Genomic DNA, 23,076 nt, shown 5'->3' with positions numbered 1-23,076 from the left:
CTTGGTTTCCAATTCTTTGCCACCTCAAAAAGAACTGCTATATCTATCTATATATTTTCTTTTCACGGGTAAGTCTTTTTTCTCTTTCTTTGATATTCCTGGGAATATCTAATTATGTGATATCACTGGATCAAAGGGTGTGCACAGTTTAGTAACTTTACCAGCATAGTCCCAAATAAGCAGTTTTGGAACCTACTTCTAACATTCTGGAACTTCATCTAAGGCAGTAGGTTTTGTCCTGATTGTGTCATCTGTTTTTATCACACATCATGCATAATTCATAAAGTTGATAAACTACAACTGAATTTCAACTTTTTTTAATTAAAATCAGATACTGATAACATTAGATATTTCCTACTATGAGAAATCTTAAAAAAGGACAAATTTATCACTTTCTTTAAAAAAAATAATCAGCACCAATTTTATTACAGTTTATTATAGTAAAAGTTCCCCTCTTTAAAACATTTGCTATTTTAGTCTACATCTTTTCTTTTAGTCTACATCTTTTCTTTTACTCAGTGTTATATTACGTTTTACATTATTTACAAAATAATTTGCATTATCCAAGGTTTACATAATCAATCTTTCCTCTGTGCCTCAAACAGAGTATTAATTTCACATAACTAGAAAATAAGAATAGCACATACTAAATGTATGGGGAAATACAAATTAAATTACCACAGTAATTTTAAATCCCTGATTTTTTTTTACTTTACAAGTATCAAATTCATAAACAAGTAGTCACTCCAAAGTCTCTGCAATTTCTTTATCATCCACTATTAGAGTATGAATAATCCCTTCTTTTCGCTTTCCACTACTGACAGCCTTTATATAACATTCATGATTATCAATACTGAAGTGAGTTTCAGTTCCATCATCTACAAACTCACCCTAAAGGAGCAAAAAAAAAAGTTATAAAAAATTTTCACTCTTCCTGGTATTCATAAACATTGAAATTAACAAAAACAAGCTATTTAAAAATAGATAGTAAGATTAAAGGTTTACAATTGTGTTTACCTGTTAACTTTGGAACAAAAATTAAGTTAACCATTTCTATACCCCCAATATAATTATCTTTTTCAACTCTTAGAAAAAATACCTTTTAATAGGTCCAAGTGAAATCAATCACTAGTTATAATTAGGTACCTTACATGCATATTAATATTCAAAGTGTGATAAGACAAGAAAGTATAATTGCACCCTAACACATAACAAATAATTTTTCAAGTGCACAAGTAGTGGATTTTGCTAAGACACTGGGCTATCGAAAGGGCCACATAAACCCAAGAATCATAAAATTGGAAGGGACCTCAAAGGTCACTTAGTTCAACCCCTAACTGAAATATAAATCCTCTCTATAACATCTCCAATAAGTTTGCATCCTCTGTTTGAACATCTTCTAATGGGGAATGTACTTTCTCTTGAGACTCCTTATTCCATTCACGGACAACACCATTTGTTAGCATGTAAGCTAAAAATTGTCCCTGGTGGCTGAATAAAGGAGTCCAACCACTCTTCCAAATATTTGAAGACAGTGATCCCTCGTCTTTTCCAGGCTAAATATTTCCATTCCTGACTCAAGCCCCCTAAGAGGCCTGTGAGAGTTGTTATTGATATTAGTATTATTGTTTCAAATACTCTCAGCATCCAGAGATACTACTCTAGATGATGCATTCTAAGACATTAATATCCTTCCTAACATGTAGCTTTTAGAACTGGACAAAGGTCAGAATTGCACAACTCCAGGGTGTGCAATGGGGTTATCACTTTCCTTCTTCTGAACCTTCTATTAATGCAGAAAAAAATGGCATTAGCTTCTGTGGCTGTCATGTCATGATTTTGACTCATAATGAGCTTATAGTTGAGTAGAAACCTGAGGTTTTTTTCATTTGAATAACTGCTTGTCTGGTCATGCTTTCTCTACCCTGTAATGTGCAGCTGATTTTAACCCAATCTCAGGACCTTATAGACATATCCCTAATTATTAAGTTTCGTCTTATTAGATTTAGGTCATCATTCTAGCCTTTCAAGATTTTTTTCAGCCATTTACCGTTATCTAACTTATTTGCTATCCATTCCATCTTCTTCCTGTAATTTGCAAAGGTATCAAGAAGATCCCTGCATTCCTTTAGGAATTTTAATGCTACAATTTTCCCCCTATCTATATGCTTACACAGCTAAATTCTCCTCATCCTCACACCACCTTAAACCTAGGCCCTACCTGCTAAGGATGGAAAAGGCTGATGTTGTCTCTGGAAGGAGATGGGGTGAATATACATTTGGGTTTCCAGGGTGAGGGAGCAAATAAAAGGAGGACACAAGGAACAGGTAGCTGCTCTAACACTATTTAGGCTTCCTTTGGATTTGGCTTCTAGTGGTACTGTGAAAGACCAAGACAAATACCAGAGATTGGGGGAGGAAAGATGAATAAATGGTAAAAGCACCAGATCTGAACTGCCTCTAACACACACAATCTATGTGACTTCTCAGTGCCTTAGGTTACTCTCCAAAACCAGAAACTACAGAGCTGCTACTGATCATTATTGGTAGTGAGGGTTTCCTCACTCAGAGTTCCCTATACTGATGAAATCATGGGAACAAACCAATGAGTAGGACATATTTGCTATTTGGATAGAAAATGCTGCCTCCTCTCCTGCAGATCCACCTCAGTTCCTGGACCATGCTACAACATTATTTGCTCTTCTTCCTACTTGATATTTCACTGGCAGATAAATGAATAAATTATAATATCTATTTATACCAAATATATACCTATTTATACCAAATGTAAACCTATTTGTACAAAATTTAACCTGAAATGGCACATGTCCAATAATGATACTCTCTTGCCTTTAAATATTTCTGGCATTCATTTCTACCCATTGCAATTACAGGGCAAGCATCTAGGGACTTAGAAGAGGCAGGATTAGCAGGTAGAGTAAAATGGGCCCAAACAAATTTGCCTAAATTAGCATACTTAATACTACTTAAGAATTCCCATTTAGCTATTTCACTTCTAGCTCTCACACTCCTTTCTATGTTTGTTTTCTATCTTCCCTGTCAATCTCTTTCATTTTCTGCAGATTTTTCCCTGTTAATCCATTTCTGATTCTTTTTTGCCTTTTTTTACACTGCACCCCCAATCACAAAACTATAATTGCAGTTTGACTACCACTATAATTTGTAGCCCGTATGTGGACTAGAGGATGTAGTGGACTTGGAGTCAAGAAGATCAAATACAAATACTTTCTCATATTTACAAGCTATGTGACCCTGGGCAAGTCACTTACCTTCTCTTAGTTTCAGTTTCCTTGTCTGTAAAATGAGAGAATTAAACTCAGTGGCCTCTAAGGTCTCTTTCAGCTCTCAAACTGAAATCCTATGATCTTTTTTACTTTATTAAAATGCTTTATTCTGTATCTATAGGTGTTATCTATTTCCAAAGGTTTCTTGCCAAGACATAACTGAGTCTTGGCTTTTACTCTGCAGAGTGTGATATGTGCATTTGTACTAAAACACCTGAGCAGTGTTCTTATTTTTACAAATAAAGTATTTTTACAAATGGGAGAAGAATCTGTGTGAAGTAGGGCAAGCAGACAGTCCATGCTGTTTCCATTACACATTACTTCCATGTTCATGCCTTTCTAGTCACTGCCTAAGGAAAAGCATCTTGAATTGAATATCAGGATGATTTCACACTTTAAAAAAAACAACCTTATAAGGCCTTAATTATTACATAATACCTATGGTCTGGGAAAACCTGTTTTTTTAAACGTCAAGAACATTTTAAGGCCAATTACGTAGAAAGCATGCATCTAGGCAGTACCAAAACAACTACTTACTGCTGTCTCCAATTTTTTACCATTGCACCAAACATCCATGGTATCTTTCTCTGTAAGCAACAAGAAAAGAAAAGACTGTCTACTTTGATAAGTTAATGTTAGAATTCTATATTTAAAGCAGAAAAATTATCTTTAACAATAGTATTTCAGAAAAATTATTCCACTTTATTACTTTTTAAAAAATCCTTTCACAATACAAATCCTTTTACTATGATATTCACCTTTTCATAGCTTTGACAGTCATCTAAATATTAAAGAAATTATAAGTGTTTATTCTTCATTAACAGACAAAAACAAAATGAACCTTTAAGACAATTTCATGGTCTAAGAAACCATGAAATCACATGAAAGGCTAAAAATGGTATCATTAAAAAAGAAAGGAAGGCAAAATAACGTGCGCCCAGAATGAATTTTCCTGACAGGATGTCTTTTAACATCAATGAATATTTTTTAAAAACTGCTTCCCAGAAAAAAAAAAATTTCCGCACCTAGAGAGCCTGGTGATGTAAGCTTATAAAAAATAATAATAGCATGATAATAAGGAAATGATAAACAGAACTTCAGCTTTAATTTGAATTTCCCTGATCTACTGTCAGAATAATTTGGTGTTGGTATTTTCCTTGTTTTTATAATGGCAGTATTTAAAGGAAAATACTTAATGACTGGAACTCTGAACATATCGAGTATTCAGTAAATGACACTGACATGCTATACAGTAGCAGTTCCCATTTTTAAAAATTATTTTTCTTTTTCTTTTGCTGAGGCAATCAGTATTAAGTGACTTGCCCAGGATCACAGAGCTAGTAAGTGTCAAGTATCTGAGGCTGCATTTGAACTCAGGTCCTCCTGACTCCAAGGCAGGAACTCTATCCACTGCACCACCTAGCAGCACCCCCACCCCCCTTTTTTAAAATTCAGAAGCATAATGTAAATTCCTAAATTTCTCATAGTTTACACTTAGGAATGTGAATATGTATTTGGAGAGGAGTAGGATGAAATGGGAAGGAAAGTCCCATAACCATTCATGAGTACTGTTATCCATATAAAGGCAGGAAAGGTATTGTATCAACTATACCATGAAGTATAACTATACTATACTAATAAGTAAAAATTGTGTAAGTGTACATAAACACAAAACAACTATGATCAACTATTATGGAGGCAGGCTAAGGCTAACTCAGACCTGTAGACCAATCATAACTAAAGTGAATCTCAGATAGTGTTTTAATTTAAAGGATTAGAGTAAGGTTCATTGATTCTGGGAGATAGGCATATAGAGAAAAAACCAGGGATGGAAGGCTCTGAATCTCGAGCTGTAGGGAAAGCTTAATTTGTCACAATGTGTAAAGAGCCTTTGTGATACATATGTATATACCAACCTGGAAAACACTGTTGAAAGTAATCATAGCTTACTAGGATTTGAGCAGTATACTCAGGGTTCCTACCTTTCTAGAATTAAATCAATAGCATTATAAGCATACATGTTGTTAACTCATCCAATAACATTTTAACTGCTGTGATCTCAAATCCATTCTATGATATATGGGAGATGCCTAGACAATATTCCATTTATAGTTTTATACTTCTGTCCTTTCCTAGATTCCCTTTCTCTGTATAATCATTAGTCAAGTCTCCTGCAGGAGGTGAGTTTGAGCTGGCCTGTTTATTAACAGTATACCACATATGAGATACTAGTATATCACATCAAGGGATTTCCTTTGGCCATCATAAATATGCCATTATAATGCTGATTTTGCTTAGTTTATAAGAACTGAAAAATAAAGATTTCCTTGCATCGTCTTGATTTTTTTCAAGCACAAAATTAAATGTTAAGTACTCCAGCTACTAGTAGATGCTTCACAATGTATGTGGTTTTCATGTTAAACGTCTATATAATAGTGTTCTAATCTATTCCTTCTTTACTTAGTAGTATTCCTCAAAAATCTGCTAGAAGACATTACAAAAATAGGTCCTAGACTAAACTTTCTCAGGTTTCCTAGGGTAAGTAATAGGAAACAAAGTACATGCTTAAGTGAAATCCAAGGAAAAAATCAAACCTCATCTTTGCCAATAACCTTCAACCTTTCAATCTAACAGATCCTTCTCCAGAGCAACAAATAGTTGAACTGAGAGGTATGTATTTTACTTCCTCTTCTGAAGCTCTGGTGTAGTTGCTTCAAAAAGCAGGTAAAAAGGAAGGAATGGAACCTAAGATAATAGGTAATCCACAACTGGATAAATAAACCCCTGGAAAATTAAAAGGCAATCTAGGGTTAGTAATTTTGTGAGGACATTAGCACATAAAACCATAGGAGTCACAGATTTAGAGTTGGAAGGGACAATCTAGTCCAACCTACTTATTACAAATGCTCTTGTTACAATGTATAACAAAATAGCTAAGTAAATGGCAGAAATTCCTTTCAAAATTCTGTCTCATCTTCAATAGCACACAGTTTAAATAGGTTAAGGATTTAATTCTCTCCTAGAACTATACGCTATATCTCATCATCTTCAATAACCTATACTACTTAAATATGACAAAGATTTAAAGCCTTTCTCAGAATTGTATATTTCTATTGGTAATTTTTTCTTTATGGAAGACTATTTTTATTCCAGTTAAGTAATTCACATTCCCTTAATATTCAAACAGGTCATTATAGACCAACCATTAAAAATAAACACAGGCCTATGTGTTACAGCCCTAAAAAAAATATCAGTGGTATAAAAAAGAAATTTGCAAATGCAGTACCTTATGCCTATATTTCTGTCCTGGATTTTCATGATGTTTATGTGAGGACCAAAAGTATACTTGTTCCAAGCAAATATTTGTATACTTACAGCTTACTAGTTTGGGGAGGAGGAAATAAGTATAAGAGGAGAAAGGTGGTAGCAATTAAATACAGACAATACTAATACAAAATTTATGAAACAATCAGAATTTGGAAACTGCAAGATTTCTATTGAAATGTCTTTGCTTAGGGAACAAAAGCTGAGGAATAAAAAGTCTGTTCCCTATGTGGTCTATCAGCAGATGGTATGTTATCGAAAATCTGACCCCCAACACATTCCTAAAACAAACTTCTGTTACATCTCAACCCTTCCCCCAAAGTACAAAATAAGTGCTTTGAGAATAGGGATGCTTATGTTTCTGTCTTTATATCCTAGCACCTAGTACAGCATAAAATGATAATAACAACAAGACCTGACATTTACATAATACTTTAAGATTTGCAAAGTACTTTTACTTAGTAACTTATCTGTTCCTCACAAATGCTTAAAGTTTAGATCTAGAAAAAAATCTCCCTTACCTAAGTTCTATAAACAAACTAAATCTCTGATTTAGCTACTTCCCATTCAGACAACAATGTTTTACATACTTGTCTTTGAACCTAAAATGTCCTTAATGCAGTAAGTGTATGTTACCATTTTGTATACTTAATTAATACTCATTTCAAAAAAGGACTTGTAAGAAGGAGAATTTAATTCAACAAGTAGTTAGTAAAAAAAATTTGTGCTTGGATAATTCTCCTATTTTCAAAGAAAGGTCGGTGCTGTTATTAACAACAATAACTAACAACAGCTAGCATTTATGTAGCACTTTAAGGTTTATAAGGTGGTTTATATATGTTATCATATTTGATCTTCACATTAATACTGTGAGATAGGTGCTATTATTATCCCCATTTTACAAGAGACAGTAAATCTTGTTAGGTGTAAAGTACCAATATATACTACTGCCAAAGCTAATGATTTCGGGCTGATAAGACTCTTGGAACATGTAAATATAGCACACATTCATGGGAAAACTATTTCTAACAGTTCTGGTAGACAATGCCAAGATATAATTGATAAAGAGCAGCCTCACTAATGGCATTTCCTTCCTTAAAACCAGAGTTCCACGTATTCCTAACAATTTAGTACACAAGTTAAAAAATACTCATCCATTCATATAAAAAAATTTCCTTGAGAATTGGCACATTAGAAGTGATCTAACAAAATAAAAATTGGGCTACCTTGGTCATCCCTATTCAGTGTTTTCATGAAAGAGTAATGCCTAAAAGGAAAAATGAAGTTAAACATAAAAGATTTAAGCCATCTGAAACACAAAAAAATACAATAAATGATTAACGGATGTTACAGGATCACAAACTTACCCAACACAATTCTAAAATCCACACCATCCAAATGTAAAACCCAAGTATTTGTGGTTTTTGATCTGTTCTCCATATATTTCTTGAGACTTTTCCCATCAATTTCCAGAGTATATTCATAAGCAAAACCACTGACTGCATCTATGTTTATGGTAGCTTTTGTTTTTGCAACTCCAACACTAAATGTTTCTTTGCCCACCAGTTTGAACATCCATTCTCTTCTTATCTCTTCCTAAGTAGTAAAATATAAAAGCAGAATAAGAAGAAAATAGTAGAAAGATATATTCAGTTCTAGATAAAAGACCCCTTTCCATCTGCTTCATCACAAATGCCTATCTTCACTCATCTCCTTGAATATGGTCTGAAGTACTTAAGTTGCTTGAAGGGACACTTTCAGTTTTCCAATGGAGGTGGCTTTGTCCTGAAGGTTGATGATGTCTAACTCTTGTTTTTAAATGTCTCTTCCTATACCCAGAATCTGCACAAAAAGCCTCTCTCTCTTCTCTCCATGTCACAGGACACAAAATGATCTGTGCTGGGACAGGTGAATGCAGAGAACTAAGAAGGGAGATAGCAAGCAAAAACCCCTCCCAAACACTTAAAAACAAATAAACAAACAAAAAACCTGTTCAACAGAAACTGTGATAAAAACAGGACAATGCAAGACAAGTAGAAATGAAGAAGAGTGAGGGGAAAAATACTAGAATGGACAAATGCTATTGGTCCCCAAACTCTGGAATGAATTTAAATTCATAGAATCATAGTTATTAAAGTTGGAAAATGTCTTAAGTATAACCCCAAGTTCCCACAGAATAAGGTACAAACAATTCTGTCCTAGAGAAGTACAGAGTTGAAATTCATTGGTGCCCATAATTTTAAACTAACCAGTTTATAAGGAGGCAGTTAGCAAGAACTGCTTAACACTAAACATAATCACACAAGTTATGAAATTCATCTCAATTAACTAGTGCCAGAAATTATAATCACTGAGTTTATAACTATCATTAATCTTTTTGAAGCAGTGCAAAACAAGCCAGAAATCTGAAAAAGAAAGGCTTTCCCCCCCTAGATTCAGCTTTAATTGTTCACAACAATTAGTCTATATGCCAGACAAGTATAAACCACACATACACATTACATTTATAAACAAGACATAGGTTTTCTTCCTACCTTTCCATCTACATACACAACACGTTTTCCTGAAGTGGTGCCATGTTCAAATTCGATCTTGTGAATACCATCACTTAAGGCAACTTCCCAAACTGCTACAAGATCTGTCATTGTTCCTAAGTGGCTATAACAAGATCTAAGAGAATGAAACAAAGCAATTTTTATGAAATTAAAAATAATTATAACCAAATGACAAAATCACTCACCACATAAGGAAATACCTGGTTTTAAAATGAACCTATTATTACTGCATGTTAAGGAGAGATTATCCAAGAACTGACCAAATATAACTTTTTTCTATTCCATCCAGTCTTCCTTTAAGATACAAACTACTGTACATGATTATAGTCCTTTAATTCCAAACAAAGCCTCCTTCATTTTAATAGGATTAAAAATCTATTGCTCCTGAATAGAACACTCTGCTCCAGGATACAGCTTTGTAAGGTCAGTCTTTTAAAACTAAAATACAAGCAATGTTTAATTCTGTGTTCTCCTACATTGGCTCAACTATTACAAATAATAAAAACTCTTCTAATTCAAGGTAGTAAGTTTATTATAAAAAGTGTTTTATTTTGCTAGTGATAATCTACATTTGATTGAAAGAGAGAAATAATTTGAGCTTAAGAAAAATGAATGCTATATTTAAAATTCAAACAATTAAAATATGTATCTATAGCAACTTTTAGCCAGTTTGTTTTTTAAAAAATGAAGTATAGCTTACCACAAATTTCTGATACTGAATGTAAATTTATATGACATTACTTTTAGACCTGTGCCAATGATTTGTTTATATTCATAGTAACTTTATAGATGGATATGATCTATATAATATTAAAAACATAGCTGTACAAAACATATCTTTAATAGTATGTATATTTTGATTGATATATTTATTACTATAGCAACACAAGAGCAACCATATATCTTTTCTGGATGCCCATAACAATTCTTATTTTTCCACATCCTAGTTTATATTGCAATGAAAGCTATTTACCTTACTTCATCTTCAAAGAGAGCAATCTCATCTTGGGATGCCATAGTTATCAAAACAGCCTTTAATCCAATTAGCAGCCAGGAGAAAGAAAAGCAGAATTGCAGCAAAGAAATATGGAGAGCAGCTAAGATCACTAAACTACTAAGTACTTTTGTTATCCATCTACTTGGGCCTGTATAGTTGACAAAGAGAACTTTCACATATCATAGAACTGCCATCTTTAATTTCTAGACCATAATCTAAATTGTGCAAAGTATGGCCAATTATACTTTTTCCTGTCCTTACTCAAAACTTTTAAGAATTTTTTTTTCAAGTATCACAGTAGTTTTAGTTATTTAGATGTGGAAGGGTCTTTTAGACTCATCTAATCCAATCCACTGATTTTGAGAGAAGGAAACCAGGCTCAGAAAGGTTAAGTGACTTAATGTCACAAAGCAAGTAGAAGCAGAGCCAGGACCTACTGGTCTTGGTCAAATTCATCTTCTGATGAGTAACTGAGTTACTCCCCCATATGTATTCCAATATAAATTAGAATTCAGTAAACTCTGCAGATTCACAGATTCAGGACTGCTAGTACACAAAGTAAAACAGCGTGGGTTCAATGATTTTCTACTTACTCCTTTATGCCACCCTAATAGGAAATCCAAGCCATAGTCTTTATGTCCCTACCTTTCTTTTAACATAAAAAGTAGTCAAGCAGCCCACCTTGGTTGGATGTAATCAGAAACTATAAAGTGTTTAAGAGAAGTGTTAAGGAGAAATTGGCAACTAAATGAGATTCCCCACCCCACCCGCCCTGACCCCTTGTTTAAGAAGAATGTGAAGAGCAAAGAAAAAGGAAAGCTCAGGAAAAAAAAAAGCCCAGAGTATCTTGTGCAGCAAACAAATAAATCCCCATTTGCCCAAAAAACTTTGTGTCAATAACACTTTTCTATTTCTGGAATTATTAGACTCATCTCCAAAAAAAGGGAAGAGTTTCTTGTAGTCATAAAAGCATACAGAATATATATATGTAAAACAAATCCCTAATCCCTACTGTTAATCTGGATAACTCTGCCAGTATTAAGTTTTGTGTCTACACAAAATGGTGTTTACAAGTCACTGAAAAAGTACTGATTCTCTTTGTTTGGAGCCCAGTCAAAAAGAAAAATAATTGTCATAATTTAAAATTTAAAGTGTTTTGAGATTCCTACAATTACAACAAACATTCTTTAAGCATTAGCTAAATAGTAAGGCACTGCTGAGGACTACAACAACCACCATCACAATCACAGCCACAACCATAACAACATAGTTTCTGCTCTCAAAGTATTTACATTCAAATGGAATCTTAATAGAACTCTGCATTCTATTATCATCTCTCATTTCTAGCACTTGTTATAGTATGGCAAAAAAGCTAAAAGCTTGTCATTATTATGCCTGGTAGGTCCTTAGCAAAGTGAAATTGTATATACTATTTATAAGTCATTGTCCCCAAGCTGCCTGTGTTTCCAAAGTCAGGGAATGTGTGAAAAGTGTTTTCAATGAAGAGGCTGAACTCAAGATTAAGCAGTAATAACTGTGACCCAAATAATAATAGCACCTTACACAGACACAGAACTTTACAGTTTACAAAGTGTTTCCACATATATTATTTTCTGTTGTGCTCTATATAACAAACCAGACTTAGGAGATAATCAAATCTAAGAGAATCATGGAATTTTAGAGTTGAAAGGGCTTTTAAAATTCATCTAGTCTAATTCACTGATTTAACACTTGAGGAAATAGACTCAGAGACGGATTAAGCAACTTGTCCAGCTAAAACCATACATAACTGTAAGTAAAATGCATGCCTCCCAACTCTTAGGTAACTATTTTCTTTACTAAATCACTATATGTATTAAAGCACCAGATTTCACTGATGATGCAAAATAATACAAAGGAACAACAGGCTATAAAAGCTGAAAGGAAAGCTCCCAAATTAAATATCCATCATACAAATCCAACCCATCTTAACAGGTAAGAAAAATGTTTAAAATTTAGTGTTTCCATTGTTAAGATGACTTGTTACAGCAAAAGTTCTATTAGCCTTTTAACTTCCATTTCATTGTGAACAATAAATTACAGTTTTAAGTATGTTCTGTGAAAATCACAGAACTTTCATAACAGAATGATTTAATTACAGTGTCTATCATGACGCCAACGCTATGAGGACACTAATATATGTAATAAATACAAAAAGGGCTTTTGTGGCTGTGTTGATAGAAAGTACAAAAGATAAAACCACCGCTTTCAAAATTCTGTTCAAGAATAGGCACGAAAAAGGTGATTGACAGAAATAATCAAGGACTAAGAACTAGCAGGGCATGAACCCCAGGATAAGATGATAATAGATGATTTAAAAAAAAGGCAGAACTATTTAACTTTTTTTTTTCTTAAATGATTTCTCAACAAATTTCTCAGCAAAAGTATTTAAATGGGAACTGAAATTTAAGATAAATGAGTATAGGCAAGACAATTTAGCAACCTTCAATGAGTTTAAATCACTAGGAATGTAAAAATGTGAATTCAGGCTACTGAAAGTACTCCAAGATCTTGAACTCTGAAATCCTCTATCTAATCACAATCCTATATCTTTCTACCTGTTCTTTTGCTTCACTCCTTCCTGAACTTGCTCTTCATCATTACCTTGATCTTTGGTTCATTAGTTTGCAGCTGACACCAAATCTTCAGTCTTTTGTTTATTACCTACTGAAAGATGTGACCTTGACAAGACTTGAGGGAATCTACCTGTATAAATCTTCATCGTGGGAAAATGCTTGTCCTCCTCACTTCTCCTGGGAACCTTTCAGGCTCAGCTTAAGTGCTACCTCCTTTGAGAAGTCATCAGTTGTGAGTGCCCCCTGTCATGTTTTTATTTTGTATGTATCCTTGATTTACTTGTGACTATATTGTATGACATTCACTAAAATGTAAAGTCCTCGAGGAACTGTGTTATATTTGTATTCTCAGAGGCTAGCACATGGATGACATTTAATACTTATTGACTTGATTCAACACCTTCCCGATTTTCCCAGTGTAGCATGTACCAATGAATCTCTTGCTTCCCTGTCCTATCGTCTGCAGCCTTCTAATCCTCAGCCCTCAACTGCTCCTACCAATGGCCTTCTCTGCTCCTACTCCTGAGCCACTAAACATTCCTAAAGGTTGTCATGAACTTACACTGTCTGAGTCCACTGCAAATTCATGTTACCTAACCTCAACTGGGCTTTCACTATCATTGCAAGACAATCTTTTTATTGATTTCTGATTAACTTCCTCTTGTCAGCCTTTCACAACAACTATTCCAACATTTCTTTCTTTTTTCAACTTCATCTCTTCTGATCCCCTTTCTCTCAACAGAGAACCTTCTCTGTCCTATTCTACTGAAAAAATTGAAGCCATCCTTCATAAGGTTCATCCTCTATACCCGGGATGGGGAACCTGTGGCCTTGAGGCCACATCTGGCCCTGTAGGTCCTCAAGTGCAGCCCTTTGACTGAATCCAAACTTCATAGAACAAATCTCCTCAATAAAAGGATTCGTAAAACTTGTACGCATTCAAAAGGCAGCACCCAAGGACCTAAAGCCACAGGTTCCCCACCCCAGCTCTATATTTTAAATATTTTCCATGAAGGCCTCTCATTTCTTCCTTTACTTTATCTGATCACAGAGGATGAGGTTCCCCTTCTTGCCAGGGCTAACCCTTCTATCTGTAGCCTTGATTCCATCCTCTCCCATCTTCTCTGGGAGTTTGTTCCATTCATCATTTCCTACCCCCTTCCATCTCTTACTCACTAGTAGTTCCTTCTCTGCTCCCTATAAACAAGTCCCTTTAAAACAACAAAAACAAAAAACCCACCACAGACATTGCCAGCCCTTCAAACTATTCTTCTATTATCTCTCCTATAATACCAGACTCCTAGAAAATGGTCTCTACTTACTACTTGCTCTATCTCTATGTCCTTACCACCTATTCAAAATTCAATCCCATGCAATATGGTTTCTGACTATAACACACTACGGGATCTGCTCTCTCAACGGTCACCAAAGCTTAATTACTAAATCTGGTGGCATTTTCTTAGGTCTCATCTTCCTTCACCTTTCTGCAATACTTGGCCACCACATTCTTCTTCATGTTCTACTATCATCTCAAACTCAACATATGCAAAACAGAACTCATTATCTTTCTCTCACAACTCTCCCTTTTTCCTAACTTCCCAATTTCTGTTGACGGTACCATCATTCTTCTAATCACCCATATTTACAATTTTAGAATCATCCTCTCTCACCCAAACAGATGCAAAATCTTGTCAGTCCCAACTCCACAATTTATCTTGCATCCATCACCTTTTTCTCCACTCACACAGCCACTACTACAGTTCAGACCCTCATCATCTTTCATTTGGATTATTTTCAAAGTCTGATACATCTCCTTACTTTTTCCTCTCTAATCTAGCCTTCCCCTGCTCAAAATTTTTCAGTGGTTCCCAACTGCTTATGGAATAAAATACAAACTCATGAGCCTAGCATATTTCAAGTCACCCACAACCTCACGCCAGTCATTTCTTTTGATTAAAAAATGGGGTGTGTGTTTAATACAGATAATAATTCTTTTAGGACAGCTAGGTGGTGCAGTGGATAGAGTGCCCAGCTTGGAATCAGGAAGACTCATCTCCCTGAGTTCAAATCTGGCCTCAGACAGAGTGTGACCCTGGGCAAGTCTCTTAACCTTGTTTGCCTTAGTTTCCTCATCTGTCAAACAAACTAGAGAAGGAAATGGCAAACCACGTTTGTATGTAAAATAAATACAAGGTAATGGGGAAAGGCAGGAAAGGCCCTAAATGCAGGAGGGGTGGCATAAGTCAGGAAAGATTTCATGTAGAATGTGGCACTTAAGTTGAACCTAAGAGGCAGAGGCTACCAGGATAACAGCTAATACAAAGGTTAAAAGATGGAATGTGGCATATGAGAACAATAGTAAGACATCCTGAAGACCAAACTGAAATGATTTTGTTTCTATTATATACAATGGTTTGACTTTACTAGTACTGCTGTTTTACTAACTTACATGTATAATGTCAAATCTTGTTAAGAGATACAAAGACAAATCTGAGAGTTTTTAAATATCTATTCCAATGCCTTCAAGACAGTAAATGCATAACACTGGATGAACAAAATTTCCCCTGTAACAAAAAGTTGTAGAAAGAACACTATTTGGAGCCAGTTGACTTAGAGTCTAGTCTCCCAAACACACTAGATGTGTGATCTGTGACTGTGGACAATTCACTTAAACTCTCTCCCTAGCAACATTTCTTCATCTGTACAGTGGGAACACTAATATTTACACTAACTACGTCATCCAAGTGAAACAATGAACATAAAGGGCTTTGCATACTGTACAACATCTACTACTATTATTATGATTAGCTTTAACTCTCACTTATTTCAAATCAGAGTATTTCGGAGGGTCCAGAACTGTAAATTCATGAGGATAGGGAGCTCTGAGTATAGAATTCCCCATAATGATGGCAGATCAGCAAGGTGTCTGTAAATAACAGTCTCAGAAAGTTGCCCAGTGCATTGGGAAGCAAAATGACTTGACCATGGTCACTAACCAGTATAACCTTCTATATAAGTATAAAAAGTATAGTTTTAAATAAATAAATGTATGTATGTATGAATGAATGAATGAAAATATCAGTCTGGTGCTACATGTTGTTGTTGTTCAGTTGTGTCAGATTCTTCATGACTTCATTTGGGGTTTTCGTGGCAAAGATACTACAGTGGTTCGCCATTTCTTTCTCCAGCTTATTTTACAGATGAGGAAACTGAGGCAAAGAGGGTTAAGTCACTTGCCCAGCGTCACACAGTGAGGAAGTACCTGAAGCCACCTTTGAACTCAGGTCTTCCTGACTCCAGGTTAGGCACTCTATCTACTGTGCCACCTAACTGCCCCCTAAATTAAAGCTCTGACCATATCACTCCTCTGCTCAAGAACTCCAGCAGTTTCTTACTCTCCTGTTTGCCATTCAATGTCCTTTGCAATCTGGTTCTAACCTACCTTTGCAGACATTTCACATTATTTCCTTCATGCTTCATGCTAGCATTTAAATGATTCTGAGTTCCCAAAGGCTATGTATGCCAGGGCCCACCTACTTCTGGCAGCTTCTACTATGCTGGAAAGGATTCAAAATACCAACCAGGTGACAGATGTTTATTGTTCAAGGAACACAGTAGCTTAAATTCAGAAAGGTTCATCACCAGAAGAATGACCACCAGATGTGATTAACTCCACCAACTCAAAAATAATATGAAAATGAAAGGCTTGTATACTCCATCAATCAGTTGAGGAAGTACTTACACTGATATCAAGGACCTTTTGAAGTATACAGTATGAGAATTTGGATATTCTTTTGGAGTTGTAGTAATGGGATTTGACCTATAATTAAGAGTTGATGGTTACTACCTTAGCTTTCCTCATCTGAAGAACCAAAAATAAATTAGAAGCAAACTTTGAAATCTGTACATTAAATGCTTTCATTTCTTTGGATCTGAGGAATTTTACTTTTTGAAGAAACTTAAGTGCCTGGCTTTGGAAAACGGAGAAAGTATACACTCCATCTTTAGGTGGCTAGATAGTGAAGTGAATAAAGTGCTAAGCCTGGAGTCACAAAGACTCATCTTCCTGAGTTCAAATCTGGCCTCAGACACTACTAGTTGTGTGACCCGGGCAAGTCATTTAACCTTGTTGTTTCTCAGTTTCCTCATCTGTAAAATGAGCTGGAGAAGAAGGAAATGGCAAACCATTCCAGTATCTATGCCAAGAAAACCCTAAACGTAGGTCACAAAAAGTTGGAAACGACTGAACAACCACCACCATCCTTTCAAGGAAAAGGTAGGGGACTAATTAGGGTGTAATAGGGAGCACACCATCAGATTCTGTTGGTGTACTGTTCGTGTACTGTTGGTTATGCTGAACTGCCTTTCCCTTTTTTAGAAAAATTACTTCTTACAAGAGGTGGCTTGTGGGAGGGATATTATTCATAGGTAAAACTGATGTGAAAACAAGACACCAATGCAAATTTAAAAGGAGGAAGATTTTAAAATTAAAATGGACAGGATAGGAAAACTTTCTATTGTATTGTATATGTGTCTGTGTTTTTACAAGGTCTCAAAAGTTTGAGACATTAAAAATACTTATTTGTAGTTTCACCTGTGGGTGCTAACTTAAAAAAAAAATCTGTGCCACAGCAACACAAACCTAAGTCCCACAAGTTTCAAAGTCGGATTTTAAGCATCATTTCCCGTTCTTCCTGACAACTCTGACCACTTTGGCATATGGGATTGTCAAGATTCCCATTGAACTTACATGCAACTAGATTTTTTCCCCTCCTAATCCTTTATCAATTTTAAAAAAAGAACTCACGCTGCTTTTGTTTCTATCCAGTTACTTCTAAAACAATTTAAAAACGTTTACATTCTAGAAACACGTGTTATATTTTCACATTTAGAAATACATATTTCCAAGAAATATATTAATACTAGATGACGTGTTGTGATTTTGGTCGCCTGGATTTCAAAACTGGACAGAATGAGAAAACAATTTCTATTTCTTTTTTACGTTGTCTTGGGTGAAGGACTAAGCTATGTAAAGCCACGCCCACGGGAGGGGGTGCGGGGGAATCTGCTTATTTATCCAAAACTCCCAAACGCAGCCGGAGCCGCGAAGTTTGTTTGTGGTTATTAAGACACTCAGCCCACACCCAGCTCCGGGCTCGGCGGACGGTCCCGGAGCATCCTCGGCGGCGGAGGGGGCGGACCGCCCGGAGAGCGGGCAGCCCAACCCGCGAGCCGCGCGCCGCGCACCGAGCCCGGGTCGGACGGAACCGAGGCTCGCGTCCCCGCAGTTCTCGCCTCCCCCCCCACAAACCCGCTCGCCCCCTCCCCGTGGGCGCGGCCGGCGGCTGCTGTAGGGGCCTCCGGCCAGGGAGGCAGAGCGGGCGGCGGGGCGCCCCGGGTAGGAGGAGCCGGGCAGGGGCCGGAGGGAGCGGGAGTGATGGGGGGGCGGCCGAGCGGATGATCCCCCGCCCGACCCCCCGGGCGCCCGCCCGCCTCCCGGCCTGCTTTCCTCCCTCTTTCCCTCCCACTCTCCATGACACTTTCCCCGGCGTGCTCCAGCGGCCCGGTCCCCCCCCTCGGCCCAGTTCAGAGAGCCCCCTCACCCAGCTGGCTTCCCGTGGCCTCCGCTCTCCTCGCCCGCTCCCGCCACGCCGCTCCGCCCCCCGCTCCCGCCCCGGCCCCCGCCCCTGTGGCAAGATGGCGGCCGCCTTGGAGCGGCCCGAGTGGACTCGCGGCCGAGAGCGAGGCGCAGGCAACTACGGTGGCCCCGGTGGCCTCCAGCGAGCGCGGCGCGAGCCTCGTCCGAGTCCCGGGACCCCCAGCTAGAGCGGCTCACGTGGGTTGTTTCCACCTGGCCCTCCTGATCTGAGGCTAGGTAGAGAGCCTCAGTGACCCAAACTGAGTCGTCTCTCCCTCAAGCCTCAATTTCCCCATTTGTTAAATGTTAATACTTAAAAGCATCACGTTCCTCCGATGGATGAGTGATGTCATCAGAGTGAGCAACTCTTTGCTGCACCTGAACAGGACACGTTGCGTCCCCATTCCAATACATCCGTGCCTTGGCCCCCGTTGTGAAACGTCCCCCAGTGTTTCTTCCACAAATCTTCCATGGCCGATCTTTACTGCCTCTGCTACCAACCAAAGGTATTTCTCTAGATCTTTTAAGGTCCTGTGAACACTAGGACAACATAGGCTGTGCCTTTCTTTACATCACCGGCAGTGATAGGTTGTCGATACCTTTGTCTTTTACGTGACACTTGACAAGTCATCCTCTGTAAAGTGCAGCAGTCTCCTTACGACACAGTGGTCTTTCTGTTGCCATTGCAATGTTGTTTCTTCACCTAGTGTGGTATTGCAAGTTTCAATTCAATTCATCAAACATTTGTGATAAGGTACTGTGATAGACACTGGGAATGCAAAGGAAAAAAAAGCCCCAGCTATACAACCCTCAATGAACTTCTGTTCTACTAGAAAGAATGTGATAGATAGATTAGATAGATAGATAGATAAGATAGATAAATGTTATACAGGAGAAACTTTTATAGACACTATAATATAGCGGAAAGAAGCCTAGGTTTAGAGTCATAGGACTTTGGTTCTAATCCTGGCTCTGCTAATTACTATAGTAAAATATGTGCTGCCCATATAAGATGGATGATAGGTGTCCCTCGTGCTCATAGAGGACCAAAATGACATCACTATGTTGGGGTCAAAGTACTTTGTGTCCCACTGTGGCTGATCAGACCAGAAGGTTCTACCAGAGGTCAGGCACAAATAGCCCATATGAATGTTTGGAGTGGAGATGTCTCTAAATTTGCATCTCATGTTGGTTGTCTAATTGCAGCTGGAGGGAGGAATGGACAGATATCTATGGAATCTTGCCCACGCCTCTCACTGGAAGACTTTGATTCCTGACTGAAGTGGAACAGAAGAGAGTTCTTGAGGCTGGCAGCTCTGTTCTGAGAGGGAGTACTAGACTAGAATTTTATGTCTTGTTTCCCCATCTAAATATTGCTGGTCTATAGGCATATTTTTTTTTTGGATTTAAGTCACTCTCCTAGTTGCTATCTCTTGAAAAAAATTTTTTTACAATATTTTGTTTCTTACATCGTCATATTCCCAAGCATTCCTCACAGAGAGCCATCCCATATGACTAATAGTATTTTTTTAGAGGGGGAAAAAATGAGCACCATTGATCAACACATTGAAAAAGTCTGAAAACGTCTATAATGTGTAACACCTGTGGACTTCCCACCTCCAGGAATGCCTAGGTAGTTGCTGCTCTCTTTTTAAAAATTTTCATTTGTATTTTCAGTCAGTTCCAAATTGTATTCCTACCTCCACTCCTCCCCTAATAGAGGCAAGAAATAGAATACCCATTATACATATGAAGTCATTCAAAATATTTCCACATTGGTGGCTGCTGTCTCCTAAAGAGGAAGGGTAACCCAAGCTTGGCAGCTAAGTGGCTCAGTGGATAGAGTAAAAAACCTAGAGTCAGGAAAACCAGAGTTCAGATTTGGCAGACACTAGCTGTGTGACACTGGGCAAGTCACTTAACTTCTGTTTTCAGTAATCCATTAGAGAAGGAAATGGCAAACCAATCCAGTGTCTTTGCCAAAGAAAACCCCATGGACAGCATTGGTGTGCTAAGGTCCCTGGGGTACAAAGATTTAGACCTGACTCAACAGCAATCCAACCCTGTCCCTGACTTGACTTCTTCCCATCAAAAGCTTACACAAAAAGTTAGTTACACAAAAGACTGTCACAAATGCTAAATAGTGGGTAAACACAACTATCAAGAAGATAGGAAACAGAAATCAGAGAACTAATGAAGATTAGAATATACCAGAAAATACTCAGGGTGAACAAGCTTTACCAATGGGAGTGAGAGGGTTTTATAGAGGAAAATTGGAAATCAGAGACATGGTAAAGTGCTGGCTCCTTTACATAGCTGAAGCCTCTCAAAGTCAATCTCTCTCTCTCTCTCCTCTCCTCTTCTTTCCTCTCCCTTCTGTCCTCACTCACTCATTCCCTCCTATCTTCCCCCATCTCTCTGTCTCAGTCTTTATGTTTATCTCTCTGTCTCTGCCTCCCTATCTCTGTTTTTTGTCTCTGTTTCTCTGTCCCTCTTTATATCTCCTCTCAGATAATTACAAGTGCAGAACATTGCCCAAATATGATCCTACTGGATCACACTTCGATTCTGATTCCATTCGGCTGTCGATTTGTAGTAGTTGTCCAAGATATAGTATATCCTGATTAACTCAAAGAGCCTGTCATCTACTGAATGTCAAAATCTACACAAAAGTCAACTTTTTTTTATTGGTACATTACTAATTAATATGAATGTCTGTGTTTTAATGGAGTTAGATTTCACTGAAGAGGTCCTGTAATGTTTTAGATGTCATGCTTGCTTAGATCACTCTATGGTTCTTCCCTTCTCCATTCAGCAATCTCTTCATATACACCAGTACTTTGCAATCAGCATGTCTGTTGCAAATGGGAGCATTTGAAAACCAAGAGGAGCACAGAAACCCATGATTCTGATATGCAATAAGGAAACAGAATCTGTTCTTATAGTTCACACCTTGTTGGTAGCCTCTTATCAAGTGGGGTACTACATTCCAGGTCACTGTTCTTCCTTGAACAGTTTAGGTCTCAAGGTACAGGACTCTTGTTTCAGGATCTTGTCGCTCTTGCGGTGAGAAAGATCTACGCTCTGACATTCACCCATTTAACTCTTGTATCACCCACTTCCTGATAAAACCGCTGACATCTATCCTTTCATTGGACCGAGTCCTCAGTTATACTTTCTAAGTTTACAGCATATTCAAGCAGAATTCCCTTTCACCACAAATACTAGCTTTCTTTCCATCTTTCAGTGCTTCCTCACTCTCCACTCTCAAGACAGTCATTCAGTTGCCATTACCCAACAGCAACTTTGAAGTTATTTCCTACCACTTTTAAATAGGTGGTCAAGTTCTTGCTCTGCTCTCTACCCAACTTTGCCAGCATCTGCTTCTCCCTATTGGTCCCAGAGCTGCCTGAGCTCTTGACACCAGGACTTTGCAATCAGCATGATATCATTTGAAATGGCAGCATTTGAAGGACATTGAAATCTAAATGGAATCCTTCTATTTCAGTTTTACTCAAGACATTCTCTAAACCTTGAATGTACTCCTTCCTTACCTCTCTCTGTCTCATAGAATACCCTTCTTCCTTTAAGATGTGGCTTCCACCCCATCTTCTATGTAAAATCTTCCTGATCCTGCTACTGTTCTACTTCCCAAACTACCCTTAAGTACTTTACATATATTTTTATTTATTAACTTTACGTTTATGCTGTCTGTATTTTGATATGTATTTGTTGTCCTCTCCTATTAGGTAAGGGACAGCAAGTTAGTTCAGCGGATAGAGGGCTGGGCCTGAAGTCGGGAAGACTCATCTCCCTGAGTTCAAATGTGACCTTAGACACTTACTAGCTTTGTGAGCCTGGGCAAGTCATTTAACCCCATTTGCCTCAATTCCTCATCTGTCAAATGAGCTGGCGAAGGAGATGGCAGACCACTCCAGTATCTTTGTCAAGAATACCCCAAAAGGGGTCACAAGAGTTGGACATGACTGAAAAACAACTGAACAATTACAATGTAAGCTTTAGCAGGGATTGTTTCATTCTTTGTACTTGTAACCCCAGAATAGCAAAATGTTCTTGGCACATAGTAGATGCTTAATAAATGCTTGTTAATTGATTGGTATGACAATGTCAAACTTTTGGAAAGCATATTTCTCTCTGTTTGGTACTTTGCTTAATACTCAGGAGAGAGATAAAATGCTGGCCTCTAAACCTGGGTTCATATATCACCTTCAGTACTCCCTAGTGTGGCCTGAACCAGATTAAAACATAGTCGGGAACACATTGCTCATATCTCTAGACTTTGTCAATGTATTGATCAGTTGTGCTGACTTTTTTTTCTTCTCTAAAAAATATTATTTGTTATATGGGATGTTTCTCTAGGAAGAGAGAGGGATACATAGGATACTTTGGTGATGTATGAAATAGAAAATATCAATAGAACTTTATAAAATATTTTAAAAGTATAATTGGGAGAAATTTATCAAAATAAAATGCAATACAATATAGATGTTAAAAAAATACAATATAGATGTTAATGTATGGTTTTTCAAGTCAATATACACCTGTAGGGATCCTTATGTATAGTCTAATAGTCCCTGTTTCTATTTGAGTTTGACACTATTGCTCTAAAATGTGCATTACA

The 23,076-nt window shown here is 37.3% G+C and overlaps 1 protein-coding gene across 1 annotated transcript; it reads right to left on the bottom strand.

Annotated features, from left to right (window-relative positions):
• Positions 1 to 301: 301 nt before the first annotated feature.
• Positions 302 to 18,471, bottom strand: FAIM (Fas apoptotic inhibitory molecule). The gene is made up of 5 exons (XM_020986125.2): positions 18,400 to 18,471; positions 9,164 to 9,299; positions 7,997 to 8,225; positions 3,843 to 3,892; positions 302 to 891 (listed from the first exon to the last, which is right to left on the bottom strand). Exons 2-5 carry the CDS (start codon positions 9,272 to 9,274, stop codon positions 742 to 744), a joined length of 540 nt encoding a protein of 179 aa, XP_020841784.1. The 5' UTR covers positions 9,275 to 9,299; positions 18,400 to 18,471; the 3' UTR covers positions 302 to 741.
• Positions 18,472 to 23,076: the final 4,605 nt, after the last annotated feature.

Source organism: Phascolarctos cinereus, unplaced genomic scaffold, assembly GCF_003287225.1.
Source record: "Phascolarctos cinereus isolate Bilbo 61053 unplaced genomic scaffold, phaCin_HiC Scaffold_726;HRSCAF=1367, whole genome shotgun sequence".
NCBI classification, from domain to species: domain Eukaryota; kingdom Metazoa; phylum Chordata; class Mammalia; order Diprotodontia; family Phascolarctidae; genus Phascolarctos; species Phascolarctos cinereus.
The sequence above is the reverse complement of the archived record's forward strand: the minus strand, read 5'-3'. Positions and strand labels throughout refer to the sequence as shown.